Genomic DNA, 19,802 nt, shown 5'->3' on the forward strand with positions numbered 1-19,802 from the left:
AAAATAATGAAACAAACCCTATATAGCAAGTTGCTCCCTGGGAGTAACCCCGCTTGGAAAGAGTTTTAATCTGTGTGGAACAAATTCAACAGGGTCACTAATTTATATAATAACGTGAATAGCAAGATTACATGGCAGTGGCGAAATATTTAATGTGAAAAAAAAATTCAGGCATTCATTTGTGGCCCCCCTCAAGTGGGGCCCGGGAGGTTGCTTTCGAATTTTGACCCCACTCCCCCCCCCCCTCACCCACCCTAGCTAGGCCACTGCTTCAATCAAAAGTCAGAATTAGTAATATAATTAAATGTCTCGCTCGGCAAAAGAGATTTTTTAAAAAATATTTAAATTGCTTTTATATAGCTCAGTGCACCATCGTCCAAATGAAAGAAAGGGGAGGGGGGCGGTTTGACTCTCACACTAAGTTCAAATCACAAGAATAACACAAACGTTAGCAGCATGTAGAGATTGGTTTTAAAATTATTCAAAGATGTCGTTAAATATGTTTCCCTTCATTCCGATAAGCTCGGATAACAGATTTTATTTTATTTAAACATATATGAAGCTCATCAAATTGAGAGAGAGTTTTCATATATGATGGTAGGCAAACTAAGTTTCATTCTCTTGTAGCAACTGTAGAAAAGTTTGCTGCTTCATTATCGGATTTGATAAGTCTTTTTATTTTTTTTTTGTTGCAGATGGAGCCAGATAAATCGCGACTCAGAATTTTGAAATCAGTGAATTGATGTCATATATAGAAGCATAAGATGTAGATTAAAAAAAATGGTAAAGAATCGCCACCTAAATTCACCAGTTCTTTGATGTATGTCGATGTCCCGGAAAGTCATAAGATTGACATTGTCAAGAACATTTTAAAAGTGAATGACTTGACCTGGTAAATTAAGTTTGTTATTTTTTTAGATTTAGAGGCAGGGGCGTAGCTAGGAATTTCCCATCATTTGGGGCCCGGTGAGGGCTTGACCTCTTTTGGGTCCCTGCATTTTGCGTAATATTAAATATTTTATGTAAAAAACACTCATTCGGGGCCCCTTTCAAGTAGAGGCCCGGGGAATTTTCAAATTATCCACCATCTTCCCCCACCCTAGCTACGCCACTGTTTAGAGGGTTTACTTCAGTCTAGAATACATCTAGTGGTCATTGTAAAGTAATGTAAAGTGAGTATAAAGATAATTGCACTTAGAAACTATATTTTATATTGATTTTAAAAAATGGTTATTATGTTTTAAATGTTATAACGTGTGTTCCTTATTAACTAAATATTAAAGTGAAGGGACCTATTCGCCATACCCTCAATGGGCAATACTACATTACACATAAATACTTCCCTACTCTCAATGGGCATACGCTGGCAGGACTACATTACAAATAACAATATTCTGTTGGGGGGCCGGTGTGGACAGTATAGAAGCACTAATTACCATTCGACACCTGCGCTGGGTCGAAACTGTCACTTATCCCGAATGAGAGACGATCACATGCCGAAGGCGAACTTCTTTGGCGAGCTTAAAGGAGTACGGCGTTACAGAGGTGACCCCGTTAGAGCTATAAAAATCTCAGTCGACATTCCTCCCTCACTGGCATGGAGGGAAGTAGCTGGCAGCAGATGTCCTCTGAAAAAGTCAGTGGGAGAGCTCTCACAAAGGCCACGAAAAAACACATTTGAGACCCAATGAAAAGCACTTGTTGAAAACTGGCGCAGAAGAAATTAGAAAGCTGAAATAGATCGCCGACGGACACTGTATTTCAGTGGGCTGCGTTAGAAAAAAGAAATCATGGTAAAAAAAATATAATAAGGTGTTCTCTTTGGCTAGAGAAATCAGGAAACGGAGAATTATTTCGAACTTTGCCGGTAACATGTAAACTTCTTTTCAAAAACAAACAAGAAAACCCAATCCGGAGATGATGAATAGCCTAAGCAACTAGTTCAAGGAAATTCAAGACAAAAGTGAAATTAAATATTTTTGTTCGTGAAAAGTTTTCTTTATTAAAAGTAAAAAAAAAAGTAAAGTACCCCTTTCAGACCTTGCGATCTAAATGGCAGATGGTGTAAAGGTCATCTGTTTCTATCGCCGACTGCTTACGAGGGTGACATGTGGCCAGCACAACGACCAAACGTCTTTACTTTCCCCAACTAGTGTCATGTACCTATCAAACCCCAATGGCCTCCTAAAAATCCCGAAATTCGAAATTCCATACCTACTTAATTTTCAGAAATAATAGAGCGCGCTTTCCAAAGACAATAAAAAATCATATATTTTTAACATGATAAAGAGAATGATTAACTTTAATTTTTTTAAATAGAGCTAAATATTTTAATCATAACTGAAACATCAAAATTGGCTTTTCCCAACTGCAGCCGCATTTAAAAAAAAATAGAAAAAAAAAATTAAGTCCTGACCATGATCGTGACAAAATCATGTTAAAAGTTGATGAAATAAAAAAAAAGGTATATATTCTAAAACTCTTTGTTTGTTCTTACCCACTGGCTTTATCTCCACCAACAGACTGAGAAGACAGATGATGGTGACTAGATGTATAGTCATTACGTCGGTGTTTCGTTCCAATATACTCCGATCTGCTCAGCACAAAATCTGGCAATCTAGTGTCACCTGACGCATTCGCTTGGCGCACAAAATAGATCGAAGTATCGAACGTGAAGAAAACAAAATGGAAAAAAAAAATTTCTCACTTTCTATGACTTGTGATTTGTTGTTCTGTCCTGTGCATCAAGGAAGTCACTTGGGTGTGTGGCTCTTTCTCTAGTGTCAACATTGGAACTGAACTGCTTAAAGTGAAGAGCAAAATCAATTATTTTTCTGAACTGCAAGAGAGAGCAAGACTCAAATAGAAGAACAGAGTGAAAGAGTGAGAGCAGAATTTGAGACTTAATGGACAGCCTGTTCTGTGACCAGGATACGAGAGCTAGGGGGAAAGAGAGCAGGACACGACCACTGGTGTCATCGGGCAGGTTTGACTAGTGAAAGAATGCATTTCTGACACAGTAAATATGCCTGTAGTCAACGGAATAGAACATAAACAGAAACAAATAAATATCATATTTAAATTTCTCAAGTGGCCTTCGCTTTTGTTTTCCTGTTTTTTTTTCGCCCACTAAAGAACAGAAAAAAAAAGTTTGGGAGATATCGTCGTCGATTTTAATGTCTGATTGCATGTTTTCATTGCATCATCAGAATTATCATGCTATAGTCTCAGTTCTAATCACGTGACAGACTCCAATATTTAGATGAACATAACTCAACGAGAAAGTTAGAAGTAAAAAAAAAAAAGAATTGGGTGCAACAAAATCAGTTTTGCTGTAAAATCAAAATAGTCTACATTTTTTATTAAAGTATAAAACAGGTCAATAGTTCGGGTTGATCATTTAGGGTAAAAGCAAATTACCCCCCCCCCCCCCCCAGTTAAAGGATCTTAGGCTATACCTAGTTGGTAGATCTGACAAGCTTCTCTTTAGAAGTGGGAGGTCTTCATGTTTACTTTTTTTTTCCTATCAGCTATCCAGTTCTACATACGACTGACCAGTGACCACAAATGATGATTCACAGACCAGCCAGTAGGCAACTATGACAACTTCCGGTCTTTAATACTCCTCCCACTGTCGTCCTACCTGGACATGTCGGCAGCAGACAATTAGATAACTTAAAGTCTGTACGACTAGGCTAGCATCAGGCATCTCATTTAAATCAATCGTCGATACTCAATTCTTTCACACACTCAGTCACAATGGCTGAGATATGGGTCGCCAGTAACTTATCTTCTGACTCTTTGTCATGTGTAATAATTCCCATGGGGATGCACCAAGGATGCATTTATGCATTTCTAGAAAAAAAAAAGGGGGGGGGTTGGTACCATTACCAGTCTAGTATTGATTGCTGCTAAATTGTGGTGTATTGTTTGACCTTTTCTGGTAAATTATGAAAAGTTTGTTGGTGTATTGCCTAATATTTGCTGGCTAAATAATGAAATGTTTGTGGGTGTATTGCCTAATATTTGCTGGTGAAAATTTTTTCTAAATGTAGGCAGGTGAATTTAACTGAAAATCAGAAACCCAAATGGCAAAAACAGAAAATGTTTGTGGTAACAACCAAATTTTTAGTTTAAAATTGAAATAAATTATAGCTTTTCTATAGCGATATTTTCATGCTTAGGCCTAAAGCAAGCTCAGAGCGCTGTGGTCCAATCTCAGTTGTGGACCAGTGGTGTGTTTGGGGGGGGGGGGGGGCCGGTAATCTAGGATAAGGTTTTCCATGCTGCCTTTAGGCACTCGGTAAACACAACTCTGCTCGAGTCGGGTATCAAACCACGAGCCCCTTCATGGGTAACCAAGCCAAGCCAAGTTCAAGAGTACTTAGCTTCTCGACCACGCTTCCCACAAGTTTTATGAAAACATGAAAGTAACAATGTAAAAAAAAAAAACCAACATATTTGTTCAGTAATGTTTTATTATTACTAACTCAACATGCAGTAATTCTTAGATAATAAATCTTCTTCTTATCTTATCTTATATAATACAGATGGTACTTCAAAAAAGAAGATGATTACGTCCTACACATCATGCATGCATTTAGTCGTGCATATTAACCAATGACCTAAATTCTGCCAAGTCACTGGTTTTCCTGGCTAGCTAAATATAAAGACATGCAAAGGACTGTACTTGTCATTGGTTGCTAAGTAAAATGTATACTGGATAGGAGAGTATAATGTCAAGTCAGCAGTAAAAAAAACAACTGTACAACATCACAGTAACTTGCTAATTGTATACATTGCCAAAGGCTGATAAAATAAAACTATCAGTATCAGGTCACATAAAAATTTACACTAATTTTTATATCACAACACAGCTTCCCAGTATAAGACTTGCAACAATTACAGTCAAATAGTTGCAATATTTTGTAATCATTTTGAATCCCACAACAAACAAGAAAGTAGACTTGACTATTATCAGTTCAGCTCTACATAATGATATATTACTTCCTGCTTGCATCAACAAACTCAATTTAACATTTAAAAAAAAAAGAGAAAGTTATCTAAGAAATTTCTTGGTGAAGGTGGTAGGAGGTGGTAGGGGCTTGGCTGGGTTCAACTGTCCATCATGCAGTGGTGAGCCAGGCAAAGGGTCCAAACGTTGAGTTGCGCTGATCCCACTACCAAAGGCTTTCTCCACTTTCTTCTTGGGCTGCAAACAAAAACAATAATAATGAAAGGGATTCACCATTTAGTCCGTAGCAAGGAAATGTTTATTTAGGAGTCCACAACTTTTAAGTGAACTAACTGACTATCTACAAGTAACAACCAGATGCAAATAATAAAGTCCAAAACAAAATACTCAAGAGTTTATAAAGTAACTTCTGGTGTGGAGAGAGAAATGTGTGACTCACTTTTTGAAATGGGTTCAAGACACCAACATTGGGTGTGGCATTGAAGACTTTGTTAAAGTTGGTCTCTCGATTGACAAGTTCCAGCTGGTAAAACCTTTTCTCTTCCTTTGGGAATATAGATTGAAAAAACATTAAAGTAATGACACATGGCCACACTGCTTGTAGTGGCCACACTGCTTGTGAAGCTCACACTGCTTTTGGTGGCCACACTACTTGTGAAGCTCACACCGCTTGTGGTGGCCATACTGCTAGACATACTCAGAAATAAGTTTTTGATTTGTTTTTTTTAATGCAACAGTAAATTGAATGTTCTCTATAATAGATGAAAAGTAAAATGAAGATTTGAAGAGTAGAGCAAGCACATCACATTTTTCATTGCTAGGTTCAGATAAAGTTCAGTTAAACACTTTTTTTTCCCAAAGTACCATTAGAGTATGGAACATTGCCTGAATCAGGCTGGAAAAATATGACTTGATAGAATTTAAATCTTCAGCTTACATAAAGAAATAATTTAACACATGGAGATGTGTACAAGTTATAATCATCCCTTTAGATGCAAAATCTGTACATTTTGAGATTATTCTTCCTGACCTATTTACACAGCAATGAATGCTTTAAAAGTAAAAATAAACTTACAATCAAATCTTTGATTCTAATCTCACGTTCAGAAACTTCACACCTGAGTGAATCAATGAGCTCTAAATCTTCAGGTCTGGATTCACGGCGGGTGTAACGATCATTGGCTTCTTCCAATCTGAAAAATACAAATATGGAACACTGAAAGAGAGTTATTTTCTAATGAATTGTGATGGGAAATGAATATCTAAGTAGTCCTGAGCTTACATAATTTGTAATGAATATCTAAGTAGTCCTGAGCTTACTTAATTTGTAATGAATATCTAAGTAGTCCTGAGCTTACATAATTTGTAATGAATATCTAAGTAGTCCTGAGCTTACTTAATTTGTAATGAATATCTAAGTAGTCCTGAGCTTACTTAATCTGTAATGAATATTTAAGTAGTCCTGAGCTTACATAATTTGTAATGAATATCTAAGTAGTCCTGAGCTTACTTAATCTGTAATGAATATCTAAGTAGTCCTGAGCTTACTTAATCTGTAATGAATATCTAAGTAGTCATGAGCTTACTTAATCTGTTATGAATATCTAAATAGTCCTGAGCTTAATCTGTAATGAATATCTAAGTAGTCTTGAGCTTTCTTAATCTGTAATGAATATCTAAGTATTCATGAGCTTACTCAATCTGTAAGAGAGAGATTTTATCTTTCATCATAGACTGGGCTGTATTAAACTGGCTCAACATTTCTTGCTGTTCTCTCAAATGGTCTGCAGTCATGTTATCCACTAACACCTGGTGCTGACCTTTAAACTTATCTTCCTGTAACCTGTCAGTTGAAAAATCAATACTTTTTTTAAAAATTCTAAGCTTTTTTAATCATTTTTTAAAAAGACCAAAATAATAATAATAAAAAAATATTATCATGTAAATGTAAATGCTCCAAGAAGTCAATACCTTCTTTTGATGTAGAAAAACAACAGATTGATTAAGAATAACTTTGTTTTATAAAATCCGTTTTCAAAATGTATAATTGTACAAATAAATCAAAGATACTTAAAATTTGTCTAGGAATAATTATGTTTTTCTCCATAACAGCTCTTGAATATTAAATCCAAGTTTCAGGAGAAGCCAACTTTTCAACAAAGTTTAAGAAATGTCGAGAAACAATGAGAGCGAACTGACCTCAACTGAAGTGCTGCTTGTTTCTGGATTTGTTTGATCTCCATCAGCTTGCTGTCTATTTCTTGTTTCAGCTTTGACGTCTGCTCCTGGACCTTCATCAACTGATCCTGAAGGTTTTTGATGTGCTGCTCTCTGTAGCCAATCTCTGTCTTCAGCTCTTCTGATTGGAGCTGGTGATCTTTTTCCTAAAAACAGAAAACAGAATGATCAAACAATTATAAAGATAAATTATCACCAAGTTATTAAGATACATTGCCAACCAGTTTTAAAGTAATATTATCAAACAGATTTAAAGATTTCATAAAATACAATGTCTATGAATATCAAAAATATTGATATTTAATCATTTCAAAGTTTTTTTTTACTGTATTTCAAACTCAATGCATGCTACAGAATGTTCACCACCATGAATCAAAGTATATTGTGGACATTTTCAATGAATTTAAGACAAAGCAGTATGTGTGGCTGAGTGGTATTAGCCTCTTATCTATCTACTGAGGTCGAGTTTGTATCCCAACTCAAGCAGAGTTGTATTAGCTGAGCGTTTTAAGACAGAATGGAAACTTTTTTCAAATACTCCTGTTAAACCTCCCCCCCCCCCTCCCCCAACAAACACATGTCCAAAAGAGAGATTGAATCATATTGCACAGAGCATCAATTTCCCAAAACATGAGAGAGGGTTGTTTTGGCATTATTTCAACAAACAGAAACTTGATAACAAATAATGCTCAATTATTGTAATCAAGTGTCAGCTATACATTCCACTCTACCCATTCAAATAGTTTATCTTATAAGAGCTAAAAAAATCTTTTTCATCTTATGTTGTGAGAGAAGAATCATTAAGACGTAAAGATGTTGTGACAAATAAATCATTATTCAAATTGATGTCAAATAATATACACTTTACATTCCTACAAATATACTCATACATTCAATTGATGTAATTAAGTGGAGAGGAGGGGGGGGGGAGGACACAGATGAATACATTCCTTTAATAAAGAAAAGCTTAAGTGTGTCTGAGTAAGACAATCTGGCCAGTATATGACTTCCTGCGGACGTGATAACACTGGCCAGGTTTGTGAAAGCAAGTACTGAGAGAGTTGTTTTCTGCCACATTGTCCTGTGTGTGGGAGCAGCACTATGTAGCAGAACATTTCTGGTCTGGTGTTTACTTGGAGTTATCTGATAACAATAACATTCACATAAAATTAAATATAAAAATAGACTGACAGGGGACTGAATTGATATTGCAATAGGATGTGGAAGCACACATGAATAGAAAGAAATGATAAATTCAGAACTTTCAATCTTATTATTAAAAAAAAAAAGTTTTAAAAGGAAATTTAGTGGAAATTAAAATTAATCATCTATGAAAAAAAACAAACATCAAAATACAACTTTTTAAACATTACTATTGTAATATGCAATGTAAAAATGTTTCAAAAGTAAATCTCTTGAAATATACTATAGGCTGGGAACTCTATTGTAGAAGTATGATGTTTTGTACTTTTTGACTATTAGAATGTAAGATGATTACTGGTAGAAAAATAATTTTTTTTTTGTTGGCTTCAAAAATTAAAAAAGTAAAGATGGCTTTTAAAAATTAGTTTTAACAGAAAATCTTTAAAACACTACATCTGAAGAAATATTCTTGAAGGATTGTCTGTAAACTTATATAAAATTATTCAAGAGCTACTTAATGTCACAGACCCATTGAATACCCTGACAAGGCTAATGATACTTTTAACAAGCAACTAGCAATTCTACTAAAAGGTGATGTAAATGACAATTATTAATTAAGAAGACACTGGCCAATTATTCAGTCAATACCTTCTTAAACTTTCCATTCAAAGCAAACTGACCTTTTGTTTGGAGATCTCCACAGCTCTGTCCAGCTCCATCCTGGCAGCAGTTAGCTCATTCTGATGCACATCTTTTAAATTCTTCAACTCGAAAAGTTTCTCCTGTTCCAACTGAGCTTGGAAACGTTCTGAAATTAAAACCTCTTATTAAAATTACAATTCTTAATACAGCTTCTTATGTTTTCATAAATGTTAAATGAAACGACACAAGTGTCTGCTTTAATATGGCTTCAATCAAGCCTGTAGAAAAACAAACATGCAAACCCACTAGTCTAAACTCTAGTGAAAAAAAATCTAAAAGGCTGAATATATGAGCTATTGATTTAGAATAATGTTAAAACTACTTTGGTTAAATTATCAGCCTGTCTTCTCATTACTAATTGGGATCAATTGATGCACTCAAGTCAGTTAAGTCTATATAAATGGTAAGTACGTTAGTTGATAATATAGTGTCAATTCTAAAACTAAGGTAATTCATATAGTAAAAGACCAATGTCTATAAATATGTAACAAAAGAATATACTCTTGCGTTCACATTACACATATTTACTCAGTTTCCTATTCAGACAACATGTCCGAAAATGATAGTCATTTGTTACATGGATTTACTTTATCACTTATTGCTGTTCAGGCAACATTTTGTCAATAGGGCAGGGATTCGTCAATAAAGACCAGGTATACAATGACATGTATTAGCTTAAAAGTATGTCAAGTAGGAACAATAGTGTACACATTTAATTGCTCCTGTCTTAAAAATAGTTTCTCTCTGCCTGTTAGCTAATTGTAGATATATTACTGTCACGGGTGAATTTGGGTATGTATGTATAATCTATTTTACAAATGAGCGAATCACCGGAAGTGAGTTAGTTGTCAAAAGTAGAGAGGGCAGTGTGTGATATGCCGAAATGATGATTAAAAGTTTAAGTGTTTGATCAAGTGTTACTTGTTTATTTGTAAATACAGCTGAACCAGGGACACCTAGACATATTAAAGCAAGCGTTAGTTTCTAGCCTGTTATCGGTAGAAATATAAATAGAAAAGCTGTAAAAATTACCTAGTTCTTGCACATGCTTGTCTTTGAGACTGTCCAGAGAGGTTTGCATTTCCTGTTTGGCGAGCTGGTCTTTCTGGTTCATTGCAGCTTTATGTGCAGACAGCTGAGCCTGGACTTCTTCCATGTGGCGCTTCCTGAGTTCTGCCTCAAGGCTCTGTACAAGTAGATAATGTAGTCAGCTTGGTCCAATACACATTTAAAAGTGTAGGTTGAGATTTAAACATTGTTTATGTTTTAGACTTAAGATAGTGTTTCAGATTAATACTAGACATGACACACTGTAAAAGTTTAGTTTTAGGCACAGCGTTTTGATTGTAGACTATACTGTGTAGTCTGAGACACTATCCTTTACTCTATAGACATTTAGAGTCTTAATTATTTAACAAGCAAGTATAATATGTGTAGCAATCATTGAGTCTTAAACATACTGTAGGAAATCAGAGATACTAAATCAAGTCTAGGAGACCTAAACATAAGGTTACAAATATACAAATACAAATAAGCAAAATGAATATCATTGTTATGAACATAAAGATAAGAGAGTCAAAAACCATGTCTGTAAAGTATGGCTTTAATACACTGAATGACAACACAACACACATTTCTATAACACATTCTCACGGACAAGTTACAAGCACATGTAAACATACGAACGATAACCGATACAGAATACAATTTTCATAACAATCATATACATATATTTTACAACCAAAAGACCAAGTATCAATATTTAAAGGACTATGTGTGTAATTTATTTTAATTGGATGATTTTAAGCAAATCTGATGTTAGGAATAAACTTCCATAAGCCCAGATCATAGAGTAAGGATGTTTCAAAAGTAATGTCAATATCTAGGTTTAAGTGTCTCATGTCAAGTAGTATCCAGCAAGTCAATCACCAACACACACACACAAATAAAAACAAATAACTAGTAAGAGGGTCACTGCGATCCACTTATACCAACATTAATTAGTCGCTCTTTTTGTTGCCTGAGTCATCTCAAGTTTCTTCACAAAGTGACCCTTTAAGTCTGGACGCAATGACTAGACACAATGGCTTAAAGTAATGAAGTCAGTCCGGTGACTAGGTGACCAGTCATGGTACTCAACTCACCATCTTTTCCTGTTCCAGCTGGGACTTGAGTTTCTTCATCTCTTCCTCATGAACTTCCTTCATGATAGAGATTTTGTTTGAGTACTCTCTTGCTGCCTCCAGCATCTCACGGCTCAGTCGCTCTTTCTCTTCATCTCTTTCAAACTTCCACTTGGCAAAGTCAGCATCGTGAATAGACTTGGTGCTGTCAAACTGAACTTGGAGTTCTTCCATCTGCAAGAGAAGCAAGAAAGAATACAAGTGGGAGAATATACTTTAGAGGACAAAAAAATATAACTATTTAAGAATACACTTAACCATAAAGAACAAATGTTGCAATGGAAAGTATTTTTAACAAAAAAGAACATTTTTTCGATATTTCTTATTGCTTGTGAAAAATTAGAATCGAAATAGCAAATTCAGTAAACAATTATTTTGAACCAAGGAGTACTTCAAAAGTATGGTATACTACTCTAGACCTATTCGTTTTGTCGTTAGCGTGTTTCTTTCTAAGTTGTAATTCAATTAATGGTTTTGATTTTGATCAGTGTGGGAAGCGTGGTCGAGAGGCTAAGTAAGCTTGAACTAGGCTTGTCTAGGCTACCTATGAAGGGGGCTCGAGGTTCGACACTCGACTCGAGCAGAGTTGTGTTTACTGAGCGCCTAAAGGCAGCACGGAAAACCTTCTCCCAGATACCCCCTCCACCCATAGCGCTCTGAGCATGATATATGCATGCAAGTAGCGCTATAAAAAAAAGCTATTATTGTATTTTTACTAACATATCAACCAAATCGCTTTGTGATAACTAGACATTAGTACTGGTGTAGGGAATGGTATATAAAGGAAAGCTCACCTTTTTTTGGAGTTGCGATATTCTAGCGTTCAGGTCAGCTCTGATTGTGGCTATCTCTTCATTCTTCAACTGTGTCAGCTGGTTTAATGCTGCTTTCTTCTCGTCTTCCTTCTGGGCGGTCAGCTCTTGTCTTAGATGACCACACTCTACTCTGAGAAAGAAAACATCACCAATGAATCTTTTGTGTCAAGACTTATCTTGTGAAACAAGCGTATATGTTTGGATTGATTGAGAGTGATTTTTTATGGACAGGAGTGTGTGAGTTAGATTTAAGAAGGTATACTTGTTATAAAGGTGTGTTAGATTTAAGCAGGTATACTTGTTATAAAGGTGTGTTAGATTTAAGCAGGTATACTTGTTATAAAGGTGTGTTAGATTTAAGAAGGTATACTTGTTATAAAGGTGTGTTAGATTTAAGCAGGTATACTTGTTATAAAGGTGTGTAAGATTTAAGAAGGTATACTTGTTATAAAAATGTGTAAGATTTAAGCAGGTATACTTGTTATAAAGGTGTGTTAGATTTAAGAAGGTATACTTGTTATAAAGGTGTGTTAGATTTAAGCAGGTATACTTGTTATAAAGGTGTGTAAGATTTAAGAAGGTATACTTGTTATAAAGGTGTGTAAGATTTAAGAAGGTATACTTGTTATAAAGGTGTGTAAGATTTAAGAAGGTATACTTGTTATAAAGGTGTGTAAGATTTAAGAAGGTATACTTGTTATAAAGGTGTGTAAGATTTAAGCAGGTATACTTGTTATAAAGGTGTGTAAGATTTAAGCAGGTATACTTGTTATAAAGGTGTGTACGATTTAAGAAGGTATACTTGTTATAAAGGTGTGTAAGATTTAAGAAGGTATACTTGTTATAAAGGTGTGTAAGATTTAAGAAGGTATACTTGTTATAAAGGTGTGTAAGATTTAAGAAGGTATACTTGTTATAAAGGTGTGTAAGATTTAAGAAGGTATACTTGTTATAAAGGTGTGTAAGATTTAAGAAGGTATACTTGTTATAAAGGTGTGTAAGATTTAAGAAGGTATACTTGTTATAAAGGTGTGTAAGATTTAAGAAGGTATACTTGTTATAAAGGTGTGTAAGATTTAAGAAGGTATACTTGTTATAAAGGTGTGTGAGATTTAAGCAGGTATACTTGTTATAAAGGTGTGTGAGATTTAAGCAGGTATACTTGTTATAAAGGTGTGTGAGATTTAAGAAGGTATACTTGTTATAAAGGTGTGTAAGATTTAAGAAGGTATACTTGTTATAAAGGTGTGTAAGATTTAAGCAGGTATACTTGTTATAAAGGTGTGTGAGATTTAAGAAGGTATACTTGTTATAAAGGTGTGTAAGATTTAAGAAGGTATACTTGTTATAAAGGTGTGTTAGATTTAAGAAGGTATACTTGTTATAAAGGTGTGTTAGATTTAAGAAGGTATACTTGTTATAAAGGTGTGTTAGATTTAAGAAGGAATACTTGTTATAAAGGTGTGTGAGATTTAAGAAGGTATACTTGTTATAAAGGTGTGTGAGATTTAAGAAGGTATACTTGTTATAAAGGTGTGTGAGATTTAAGAAGGTATACTTGTTATAAAGGTGTGTAAGATTTAAGAAGGTATACTTGTTATAAAGGTGTGTTAGATTTAAGAAGGTATACTTGTTATAAAGGTGTGTTAGATTTAAGAAGGTATACTTGTTATAAAGGTGTGTTAGATTTAAGAAGGTATACTTGTTATAAAGGTGTGTTAGATTTAAGAAGGTATACTTGTTATAAAGGTGTGTTAGATTTAAGAAGGTATACTTGTTATAAAGGTGTGTAAGATTTAAGAAGGTATACTTGTTATAAAGGTGTGTAAGATTTAAGAAGGTATACTTGTTATAAAGGTGTGTAAGATTTAAGAAGGTATACTTGTTATAAAGGTGTGTAAGATTTAAGAAGGTATACTTGTTATAAAGGTGTGTAAGATTTAAGAAGGTATACTTGTTATAAAGGTGTGTAAGATTTAAGAAGGTATACTTGTTATAAAGGTGTGTAAGATTTAAGAAGGTATACTTGTTATAAAGGTGTGTAAGATTTAAGAAGGTATACTTGTTATAAAGGTGTGTAAGATTTAAGAAGGTATACTTGTTATAAAGGTGTGTGAGATTTAAGCAGGTATACTTGTTATAAAGGTGTGTGAGATTTAAGAAGGTATACTTGTTATAAAGGTGTGTGAGATTTAAGCAGGTATACTTGTTATAAAGGTGTGTGAGATTTAAGCAGGTATACTTGTTATAAAGGTGTGTGAGATTTAAGAAGGTATACTTGTTATAAAGGTGTGTAAGATTTAAGAAGGTATACTTGTTATAAAGGTGTGTAAGATTTAAGCAGGTATACTTGTTATAAAGGTGTGTGAGATTTAAGAAGGTATACTTGTTATAAAGGTGTGTAAGATTTAAGAAGGTATACTTGTTATAAAGGTGTGTTAGATTTAAGAAGGTATACTTGTTATAAAGGTGTGTTAGATTTAAGAAGGTATACTTGTTATAAAGGTGTGTTAGATTTAAGAAGGTATACTTGTTATAAAGGTGTGTGAGATTTAAGAAGGTATACTTGTTATAAAGGTGTGTGAGATTTAAGAAGGTATACTTGTTATAAAGGTGTGTGAGATTTAAGAAGGTATACTTGTTATAAAGGTGTGTAAGATTTAAGAAGGTATACTTGTTATAAAGGTGTGTTAGATTTAAGAAGGTATACTTGTTATAAAGGTGTGTTAGATTTAAGAAGGTATACTTGTTATAAAGGTGTGTTAGATTTAAGAAGGTATACTTGTTATAAAGGTGTGTTAGATTTAAGAAGGTATACTTGTTATAAAGGTGTGTTAGATTTAAGAAGGTATACTTGTTATAAAGGTGTGTTAGATTTAAGAAGGTATACTTGTTATAAAGGTGTGTTAGATTTAAGAAGGTATACTTGTTATAAAGGTTACTAATTTATTATTACAACGACGTGTATTTTTGAGCAAACAAAACTTAGATAGAATGTAACCAGACGAACAAAAGCAAACAAAACTTAGATAGAATGTAACCAGACGAACAAAAGCAAACAAAACTTAGATAGAATGTAACCAGACGAACAAAAGCAAACAAAACTTAGATAGAATGTAACCAGACGAACAAAAGCAAACAAAACTTAGATAGAATGTAACCAGACGAACAAAAGCAAACAAAACTTAGATAGAATGTAACCAGACGAACAAAAGCAAACAAAACTTAGATAGAATGTAACCAGACGAACAAAAGCAAACAAAACTTAGATAGAATGTAACCAGACGAACAAAAGCAAACAAAACTTAGATAGAATGTAACCAGACGAACAAAAGCAAACAAAACTTAGATAGAATGTAACCAGACGAACAAAAGCAAACAAAACTTAGATAGAATGTAACCAGACGAACAAAAGCAAACAAAACTTAGATAGAATGTAACCAGACGAACAAAAGCAAACAAAACTTAGATAGAATGTAACCAGACGAACAAAAGCAAACAAAACTTAGATAGAATGTAACCAGACGAACAAAAGCAAACAAAACTTAGATAGAATGTAACCAGACGAACAATAAAAAGAAACCAAAATCAAGAACCAGAAAAAAACGTTTTGAAAAGTTTTTAAAGAACTTTTTTTGTGCCTATTTCATTTAATCTAAAATCTCAACTGGTTTGTGTAAGTTTAAAAAAAAAAAGTTTTCAGGACCTTAGTACCCAAATTCCTATAGTGACAAATATATATGTGAAAGAAGAGCTTTTTAACTCAAAGTTTCCTTGAAGTCATTCAATGATGGTAAGACTTGAAGTCAATGATGTTAGGCCTAAAAATGTGCTGGACAAAAACCCAAATAGAAATACATGTACAACTTTTCTGTCAGTTTTGTTAGAAAATTAAACAATAAAAAGAAGCCTTACTAACAATTCAATAAAATGTTTCGATCTTTCATCGAGCACACAAAAAAAGAAGTGATGCCAAGAATCAACCTCTTCAGTTGGCAAGAATCAACCTCTTCAGTTGGCAAGAATCAACCTCTTCAGTTGGCAAGAATCAACCTCTTCAGTTGGCAAGAATCAACCTCTTCAGTTGGCAAGAATCAACCTCTTCAGTTGGCAAGAATCAACCTCTTCAGTTGGCAAGAATCAACCTCTTCAGTTGGCAAGAATCAACCTCTTCAGTTGGCAAGAATCAACCTCTTCAGTTGGCAAGAATCAACCTCTTCAGTTGGCAAGAATCAACCTCTTCAGTTGGCAAGAATCAACCTCTTCAGTTGGCAAGAATCAACCTCTTCAGTTGGCAAGAATCAACCTCTTCAGTTGGCAAGAATCAACCTCTTCAGTTGGCAAGAATCAACCTCTTCAGTTGGCAAGAATCAACCTCTTCAGTTGGCAAGAATCAACCTCTTCAGTTGGCAAGAATCAACCTCTTCAGTTGGCAAGAATCAACCTCTTCAGTTGGCAAGAATCAACCTCTTCAGTTGGCAAGAATCAACCTCTTCAGTTGGCAAGAATCAACCTCTTCAGTTGGCAAGAATCAACCTCTTCAGTTGGCAAGAATCAACCTCTTCAGTTGGCAAGAATCAACCTCTTCAGTTGGCAAGAATCAACCTCTTCAGTTGGCAAGAATCAACCTCTTCAGTTGGCAAGAATCAACCTCTTCAGTTGGCAAGAATCAACCTCTTCAGTTGGCAAGAATCAACCTCTTCAGTTGGCAAGAATCAACCTCTTCAGTTGGCAAGAATCAACCTCTTCAGTTGGCAAGAATCAACCTCTTCAGTTGGCAAGAATCAACCTCTTCAGTTGGCAAGAAAACTACGACAAATTTTCTCATGCATAAATTAACCTATGTTGTTGTTGTTGTTGTTGTTTTTTTAAGTTAGTGACAGGTCTCACTAATTGTAGGCCATTGTAGGCGTATATCAGATTGATACCTTGAAGCTTGCTGTGAATAGTGTTGACATTTCTTTTTTTTTAAACAATATCGGCCTAAAGAAATAAAATTTGAATGAATATCAAACAGCTATTTGTGAATCACGTGTTACGGATTCTTCATTTGTAATTAAAAATTCTCATAAACAGCTTATATTGCAGCAAGAACGAAAAGAGATGAAGGTGGTGAAGAATTGATAGTTAACTGACACAAATTTTAAAGTAATATTCTAATACATTTCAACATCTAAGACGCTAACAAAAACAAGACAGGGGAAGTGCTTACTAATAGAAAATATTAAACCAACAGAAATCTAAAGGTTCAAGTGCTTGAGACACTTGGTTAATTCCCTTGCCAGCATAATTGGACAATAATCTCAGAGTAATTAGCATAAACTAAGACGGCACTCAAGACAATCAAACAAATGTATTGTAATGGAAAATGTGAATAAAGCAAACATCAATACATTTTGTCTAAACAGTCAACTAAAACTGAAAACTTGAATTTCGTTCCACTTTGCTCGTCAATATTTGCATTTCTCAAAACGTTGCACTTTTGTAGCAACGATAGGGGGAAGGAACTGGATAAACAAGCAGAAGATTCGATGCCAGTACAATAAGCAGACGACCGTTTTGTTTGGTGGGTCACGTGAGCAAACCGTTAATTCTTCAAATACAAATGGGGAAGAAAAAAATTTGGATTAAATAGAATTAAACTTTATCAATTGAATTTCATTAGAAATGTCTGTGCCACGTGTTTCATTGTATTCCACATATCAGTGAGAAGGAAGATGGTGGAAGTAGTGAACATAAGAAAAACCCAAGAAAAACAAAAAAAAAATTTAGACGAAGTGTCATAGTATCAATCAGTTCGGATCAATCGTGTAATGAAATTTGTAATACATCAACAACAATAAATCTATGCGATTAGAAACATTTGTACCAATTTTGTTTCTGTTTATCGCCATTTCATGTGTTTAGCTTTCTCACTACGCTATGATCCTATCACTTATCTCACTACGCTATGATCCTATCACTTGTCTCACTACGCTATGATCCTATCACTTATCTCACTACGCTATGATCCTATCACTTATCTCACTACGCTATGATCCTATCACTTATCTCACTACGCTATGATCCTATCACTTATCTCACTACGCTAGGATCCTATCACTTATCTCACTACGCTATGATCCTATCACTTATCTCACTACGCTATGATCCTATCACTTGTCTCACTACGCTAGGATCCTATCACTTATCTCACTACGATATGATCCTATCACTTGTCTCACTACGCTATGATCCAATCACTTATCTCACTACGCTATGATCCTATCACTTATCTCACTACGCTATGATCCTATCACTTGTCTCACTACGCTATGATCCTATCACTTATCTCACTACGCTATGATCCTATCACTTATCTCACTACGCTATGATCCTATCACTTATCTCACTACGCTAGGATCCTATCACTTATCTCACTACGCTATGATCCTATCACTTATCTCACTACGCTATGATCCTATCACTTGTCTCACTACGCTAGGATCCTATCACTTATCTCACTAAGCTATGATCCTATCACTTGTCTCACTACGCTATGATCCTATCACTTATCTCACTACGCTAGGATCCTATCACTTATCTCACTACGCTATGATCCAATCACATATCTCACTACGCTATGATCCAATCACTTATCTCACTACGCTATGATCCAATCACTTATCTCACTACGCTAGGATCCTATCACTTATCTCACTACGCTAGGATCCTATCACTTATCTCACTACGCTAGGATCCTATCACTTATCTCACTACGCTAGGATCCTATCACTTATCTCACTACGCTATGATCCTATCACTTATCTCACTACGCTATGATCCAATCACATATCTGAACAAGTTGGGAGAATGTGAGGGGGGGGGGGAGAAAGAAAGGCATGTCTGGGTGAATTTTACCGTTATTGGGTTTTAAAAGCATTTACATTTGAAGATTCAGAAGCAACTGCGACGAATAAAAAGTTTGTATTTATATTTGGGATTTAACTCGTGCTCAAAATTCTACAAGACACAATTGTAAGTGTTCTTACTGTGAAGAATAGAATGTCCACATTATCAGCTCATTTAGAGATACTCCAGTCATTTTTTTATGCAGTCCCTTTGTAAAACGAATTGGGTTTTGTTTTGGGAGGGGGGAGGAGAGGGGGGCTATTGACGAGCGACACTTCTGCTTAACATCTCAACTATCAGCGTACTCCTAATCTCCTATTGATTCACAGGAGCAGGGGTGGCAGTCGAGTGGAAACACTTAAAGATGTAATGCTCCTTCCTTTATTGCATTTAGACAACTGATTTCTAAATCTAAGCCACCAATTGTAAACATCTGCCCCAGTCGTTGTTTGTTTATTTCTTATTATTATTGAGATTGAGTGAGAAGAATTGACTACAAGTATATATATAGACCTAATAACTTATAGCCTCATATAATAATACTAGTATAATAAATACCTATTCGCCTAGTAGTATTTACAATGTCATTTATTGAAATTTTAATTATTTTTATACTATTTTACAAAAGTACCCCCCCCCCCTTTGCCGCGCCCTCTGTCTTTTGACAAAATGTGTGTGTGGGAGGGGGGGGCACTACCATTTCATCTTGCCTCCAACGCAACTCAACAGGGAACTAAAGGGTTAGAGATAGTAGCGGAATTACGTTAGAAATAAAGTAGAAGAACTAAATCTCATCAAACAGATTTCTCTTTCAATGGCGGAGACAATAAAATTGTCTAGAGACGCAGCACAAAG

General features: G+C 34.9%; 1 protein-coding gene across 4 annotated transcripts in view; it reads right to left on the reverse strand.

The window, feature by feature from the left end:
- Positions 1-4,460: 4,460 nt before the first annotated feature.
- LOC106062496 (protein FAM184A-like) overlaps positions 4,461-19,802 on the reverse strand; it is a 121,255-nt gene continuing 105,913 nt past the window's right edge. For all 4 annotated transcript variants that reach the window (XM_056033496.1, XM_056033484.1, XM_056033490.1 and 1 more), the window contains exons 10-18: positions 12,036-12,186; positions 11,203-11,415; positions 10,091-10,244; positions 9,037-9,164; positions 7,175-7,359; positions 6,672-6,818; positions 6,051-6,168; positions 5,415-5,519; positions 4,461-5,212 (exon numbers count right to left, since the gene is read on the reverse strand). In XM_056033496.1, coding sequence (XP_055889471.1) covers positions 5,060-5,212; positions 5,415-5,519; positions 6,051-6,168; positions 6,672-6,818; positions 7,175-7,359; positions 9,037-9,164; positions 10,091-10,244; positions 11,203-11,415; positions 12,036-12,186 — 1,354 coding nt within the window. In that variant the 3' untranslated portion in view covers positions 4,461-5,059. The remainder of the gene's footprint in view (positions 5,213-5,414; positions 5,520-6,050; positions 6,169-6,671; positions 6,819-7,174; positions 7,360-9,036; positions 9,165-10,090; positions 10,245-11,202; positions 11,416-12,035; positions 12,187-19,802) is intronic.

Source organism: Biomphalaria glabrata, chromosome 1 (genome assembly GCF_947242115.1).
Source record: "Biomphalaria glabrata chromosome 1, xgBioGlab47.1, whole genome shotgun sequence".
Taxonomy (NCBI): Eukaryota; Metazoa; Mollusca; class Gastropoda; family Planorbidae; genus Biomphalaria; species Biomphalaria glabrata.